Raw genomic sequence first — 6,000 nt, 5'->3', positions numbered from 1 at the left:
CCGGGGGCGCCGTCCATCAACCCCCTCCCGAAACCACAGCGCACCTTCCAGCACCACACCCCCAACAAGACCTCCAACTCCGCCCCGGGGCTGGGGAGGGCCAGGAGGAACCTCCCCCCTCTGCCCTCCATCCCCCCTCCCCCACTGCCCACCTGCCCCCCTCCCGGGGTGAACAGAAGGCCATGGGCTGACAGACCCAGGGACAGCAGCAACAGGTAAGATGAGGAGGAGTCATCTCTACTCTTCACCACCTTCTCAGCCTCACACTGTAAAGTTAATGCTGTTCTTCTGGCTCTGTTATCGTGTGGAAACTTTTATGATGTCAGAATGGCGCTTTTGACTAAACACCCTTGAGACGCTTGAAGAAAGTCTCGTCTCTGTACCAATTCAACCTTTCCAAAAAAAAAATTCCCTGGGGACTTTTGGTGAGACTGGGGTGTGCTACATACCATACCATATCTGGTGGTATTAATGTGCCAGACACTTCAAGGAAAACTTTAAGAAGGCTACTTTGGAAGCCAGTGTATTCTTACGAGCCTAAACCGTTTGATTGGATCTACCCTCTTTCCACAGTAAGTCCAGTAGACAGTGCCATTTAGACACAGAGTCTCAGGCTTGATTATTCTGTCATTTAAAATTCAGGAAGATCAAGCACAATAAATGTGTTTTTCCTCTAATGGAGAAGATGGCTGTCCAAAAATATTGTAACTTTAGCTACTGAAAAATATCTTCTTTGATATTTTGCTTGGGATTGTTATGCTTCACTGCTTCTTAAGTGACATTAATTGAACTTTAAGCAGGCCTCAGAATGGTCATTTTTATTGCTCCACAAGAAATAAACGAGCTGCATTTATCCTGGGAATGATCCCCAGCCTGTCACGTGACTCTTTGGACCCGGCCGTGTTTTGTTTTGTACTCCACTGACCGAACGCGCGCGACACAGCTCTGCGTCTGAGCTCGTATATCTGGCATGAGGGAAACCTCCCCAGCGCTCCCTCGCAGGGCATTAAGGACATTCTGCATTGCAGCACTTAACTTGGTCACAAATCATCTCACAGTCACAGTAGCCCAGACTTCCCTGGCCTCCATGTTTCCTTTCCATACACTGACCTTATGTGTCTGTCTGTCTGACTGTGTGCCTGTCTGTCTTTGTGTTTGCCTGTCTGTTTGCCTGTCTGTCTGACTGTGTATCTGTCTGTCTGTCTGACTGTTTGCCTGTCTGTCTGTCTGTCTGTCTGTCTGACTGTTTGCCTGTCTGTCTGTCTGTCTCTTCAGGAAGTCCTACGAGTTTGAGGACGTCCTGCAGCTGTCCACGGAGGGCTGCAGGGTGGACTGGTACGCCCAGTCCAAGCTGTCCCTCACCCGCACTTTGTCAGAGGAGAACGTCTACGAGGACATCCTAGGTAAACGGGCACCCTTGTGGAAAATTCAATATACTGCAATATATATCGTTTCAATGGAGCGTGTAAAAATATAATTAATTACATTTCACAGCAGCCTCAAAATATTTTGAAAAACCACATTGTGATTTCTGAAGACAGTGGCAATAAATCATATATTTACCCACTTATCTGTTCAGACACCCTGGGCCCTGGGCGTGTCGAAGTGTCCTTGAGCAAGACACCTAACCCCTAATTGCTCTGGCGAATGAGAGGCATCAATTGTAAAGCGCTTTGGATAAAAGCGCTATATAAATGCAGTCCATTTACCATTAGACACGCTGATAGCATGTTTTATTTCAGTGTGTTTTCAGTACATTGCCAGGGGCTTGGGCACTTTGCTTGCTGGGGTTTTATGTGGTGTATGAGGACATGTTTATGTGCCCCTCCTCCTGCCTCACGGGTCAGCGCATTAGGAGCGCTGATCATGGAGGGTAATTTCTGTCTTATTTATGTGCAGCGGAGAGCCAGCAGCTGGCTTTTATTGTCGTGGCTTTTTTGTGTTTGTCAGCTGCATTGACCTTTGAACCTTGGTCCACGGCGTCCTCCGCATAGCCAGAGGGCTTGTGAGGCGATGTTTCTGCGGAAAGCGGGCTGTCTCTGGGGTTTGGTCGTCCTTCCAGCACTAGGAGCGCTTCTGCTGCGCAGGCTGCCCACCGTGCTGGTCTGATGAGTTCTGCTTCCAGAGCCAGAAACGCTGCATTAGCTCTAATGGGCTCAGGTCTTGTTTTAGGGCCGTTTTAATGGGGTCAGGGTCTCTCAGTGTGTGACGTGTTCTTTCCGAGCTCTCCTCTCTTCCTGTTTGCGGTTAGTCTAATTCACGGGTTCTTTCCTGGGCTTATCTCTCCCCCCCCCCACCCCAGTCTGGGTCCTCCAGTTTCCCAGAGGGCAGTGGGTGAGGTAAACAGAGCCGCGTGCTGTAAATAATAATTGCCTGTGCGGTGGGCGGATAGAGTGGCATTAGTGCTGACTGTAATGATGGGACACAGACCTGCAGTCTGTCTGGAATATCAGTGTCAGTTAATGAGGGAGGGGGAGAGGATATCACTATCTGCCAATCAGTGAGGAGGAGAGGATATCAGTGTCTGAAGCCATAGAGGGCCAGAGAGAGAGAGAGAGCGGATCTAACTCAGTGACAATGACAGCCCCCTGGTGTAGCCCCCCCCCCCCACCTCCTCTCCAGCTGTGGCTCCGCCTCCTCTCGCACTCTCAGCCGTGAGTCGTAAATGACGCCGGCTCCGCTGGCGCACATCTGGAGAACAAAAACAAACACCACGTCAGCCAGAATACATCACCGAGCTGGAGGGGGAGACGGCGGCCGGGTGCCTCGCTAGCATATGAGAGAGAGAGAGAGAGAGAGAGAGAGAGAGAGAGAGGGAGAGGGAGAGCTTCTCCTGAAGACGCAGGGCTTTTGCTCTGTCAGGTTTGGATGTGTCTCTCAGAGCTTTTCCATCTCAACGTCCCGCAGACCCCCCGTCGAAGGAGAACCCCTACGAGGACATAGAGCTGGAGAGCCGTTGCCTTGGAAACAAATCCCCTCTGCCCCAGAGTCCATCCTCCCCTGTTCCTGACACCCCAACTAAGGTACCTGTGATACCTGTGACACCTGGACGCGAGCTGGGATCGGGGTTTTCACTGCTGGCTCATAAACCTGCTGTTTTTCCACATTCTCCTCCTGGTTTGGGCCCTCCCTCTGTGGCAGCTCTCCTGCAAGCCCGGCTTCTTCCGGCAGAACTCCGAGCGCCGCAGCTTCAAGCTGCTGGACCTGCGCAAGACCAACCGCGAGGGGGGCGTGGCGTCCCCCTCCCGAATCAGCCCCCCGTCCACCCCCAGCAGCCCCGACGACACCCCCTGCCTCTCCGGGGACCCCAACAACCGCAGGCGCAGGAAAATCCCCAAGGTAAAGGAGGGTAACATATCTCTTAAAGAAGATATTTCCACCTGATTTCTTCCAGAGAGAGTTTTGAAAAATGGTTATGATACTGATCCTAGCCTGTGAGGAGGCTGGGGAATTCAGGGTGGCTAGTGGCTAATGGCTACTGGCAAATTGCTACTGGTTAATGGCTGCTGGCTTCTGGCTAACGCTGTGCGTGTCGGCCTGCAGCTGGTGCTGAAGATCAACGGGATTTTCGAGGCGCGGAGGGGAAAGAAGCGGATGAAGAAGGTCTCTCAGTCCGCGGAGTCCAGCTCAGGAAGGGGTGCGTACAGGCACAGCACCGCCAGCCCGCCATGTGGTCCCTCAACCACCTCTTATAGCCATCAGAGGGGAACACAATGCCATATGTTCTAAATATATGCAGTATGGACTTTTACTTCTAAGCAATCCATTTTTAAAGAAATATGTTCTTATTACATCTGAATAACAATATCTTGACAGTGTATTTTGTTTTAATATTGTGTTATATTCTATTTTCATGTGGGGTATGTGTCCCTTTAAAGTGTGAAAACACAAAAGGTGTGATTAGAATGTCCTTAACTGAACGTTCTAATGTTTATGCAACAACCCCAGTCTGGTCCGGGCGGGCATCCAGCCCTGTGGGGCCAGATCAGGTCACTCATATTAACCACATTCACTCCGGTCTCTTCTTTGGCTCTTTTCTTTCTGCAGTGACGGATGAAAACAGCGAGTCCGACAGCGACACGGAGGAGAAGCTGAAAGGTGAGGAGAGACCCACGGCCATTTTTTAAAAACAGCCCGAACCAAAAAAACATTCATTTGCTGCATTGAAAGCGAGGCTAAGAGAGGACGAAGACGCTCTGCCCGTTCCTTATTTTCAGACTGACCGCGCTTTTGCGTGCGGCTGGAAAGCATCGCACGTTATGGCAGGCCTGTGTCCTGGCTCACTGGGCCCTCAGACCCAGCAGAGTGCAGCGAAAGGCTGGTCTTTCAGTGCGGTTCAGCAAATAAAGACTTTTGTTTAAGTCGCCGCGAGATTCCGCAGATTTTTTCCGAGCTTTAAGTTGGCCGCTGGTTGGAGGGGAAACCGCAGAAGCCAGCCGTCAGCGTGGCTGGAGCTGGACATCTGCGCTCTCCAGCATTGTTTGCCTCTCAGACTGCAGCGGAGACACACCAGAGAGCACAGAGCTGTGTGTGTTGTGACTAAACACGCTCTCTTTCTCTCTCTCTCCCTCTCTCTTTTTCTCTCTTTCTCTTTCTTTTTCTCTGCCTCTCTCTTTCTTTCTCTCTCTCAGAACGACACGCAGGCTAACACACGTACACAAGTGTTAGAATGTGCGCAGGTTCAAATGAAATGAAACAATGTCAACAAAATGTCTGTCTGTCTGTCTCCCTCTCCCTGTCTCAGCGCACAGTCAGAGGCTGGTGTCTGTGCAGTCCATGCTGAGGCAGACTGGGCGCTACCGCACGCTGGAGCGGGACCTGCTCGAGCTGCAGGAACGCCGGCTCTTCGAGTACTTCCTGGTGGTGGCGCTGCACAAGGCCAAGGCCGGCGCCCCCTACCTGCCGGAGGTCACTCAGCAGTTCCCTCTCAAGGTGAGGGGAGGGACCATAGAGGGAATTGACTGTGATTTGATTGGAGAAGCCACCAAGGGGGGTGGGGCTAGTTGGGTGCAGTGTGTGGAGTGGAGTGCTGGCAGGAAGATTTGAAATTCCTGCAAATTGCACAAAGGATTTTGTTGAATTTGTACAACTGGGCAGTTTCACACTGGACAGTGCTGCTAACAACTTGGCGCAGCACATCAGGAGACAGCAATGTGTGTGAATGAGTATGACAGAATGGTGCTCGTTAATGGCGGTTGGAGAGGTGAATGAGTATGACAGACCTGCGCTCTTTAATGGCAGCTTTGGGGAGGAGAGTTTAAAAGGTTCATGCGGGAGAGGAAGGAACAGCCTGAAGGTCATTACTTTTAGTTCTGCCGGACGGATGCCAAAGACTCAGTGCGCCGCGGTGGACAGCTTCGCCAGGTGAGACCCGGGCCCTGATCTCTGGACACGCTCAGGTGTACTTTAGCTGACTGTGGAATCTCAGCGATGGCACTCTCAATGTACAGTCACCCCACACTCACTGTAGTCCTACAGACACATTTAAGGTCTAAGATAACAACGATGCGATTGGAATGTTCTTAACTGGACATTAGAATGATGTAACAATCACTTTTGGTCAATTAAAGCAATGTAGTTCTAGAACGCTGACTTAGAATTTTGAAAACATTCCAGAAAGCCTCTTCAAAGGGTTAATGTTCACCCAGGGCACGTGGGTTCAGTGGTGCGCACACAGTGACTGTCAGACATCTTAGTCTGTTAGCAGCCCTATCTGCAGCCTCTGGAGCCTGGTGAACAGCGCAGTCACACTGCAGGCCTCGAGCGCGCGCACATTCAGCCTGACCGCGCCTCCTGCCACCGCCGCCGCAGAAGTGCTTTAAGCGCCGCGCTGGTCAGCTGATCTCAGATAACGGCGCGCTTAATCACACTGTGACTTCTGTGTCATGCACTCCGTACATCTCTGTTCTATATGTGTTCTGTGTATGGCCTTGTTTTCCTGCTGCTAGGCAGCAACAGACAACATTTTTTACGAATGACCATTGTTTGTGAGGTATGAGG

General features: G+C 51.2%; 1 protein-coding gene across 1 annotated transcript in view; it reads left to right on the top strand.

Annotated features, from left to right (window-relative positions):
• Positions 1 to 6,000, top strand: part of LOC135245926 (DENN domain-containing protein 2A-like) — a 32,757-nt gene that overhangs the window by 20,373 nt on the left and 6,384 nt on the right. Inside the window, exons 3-9 of the mRNA XM_064319317.1 lie at positions 1 to 215; positions 1,276 to 1,403; positions 2,908 to 3,023; positions 3,142 to 3,339; positions 3,544 to 3,637; positions 4,048 to 4,098; positions 4,745 to 4,932. The exon at positions 1 to 215 is cut by the window's left edge and continues 784 nt beyond it. Of these exons, the coding sequence (XP_064175387.1) occupies positions 1 to 215; positions 1,276 to 1,403; positions 2,908 to 3,023; positions 3,142 to 3,339; positions 3,544 to 3,637; positions 4,048 to 4,098; positions 4,745 to 4,932 (990 nt within the window). The remainder of the gene's footprint in view (positions 216 to 1,275; positions 1,404 to 2,907; positions 3,024 to 3,141; positions 3,340 to 3,543; positions 3,638 to 4,047; positions 4,099 to 4,744; positions 4,933 to 6,000) is intronic.

The sequence above is a fragment of the Anguilla rostrata genome, chromosome 19 (assembly GCF_018555375.3).
Source record: "Anguilla rostrata isolate EN2019 chromosome 19, ASM1855537v3, whole genome shotgun sequence".
NCBI lineage: Eukaryota > Metazoa > Chordata > Actinopteri > Anguilliformes > Anguillidae > Anguilla > Anguilla rostrata.
The sequence above is the reverse complement of the archived record's forward strand: the minus strand, read 5'-3'. Positions and strand labels throughout refer to the sequence as shown.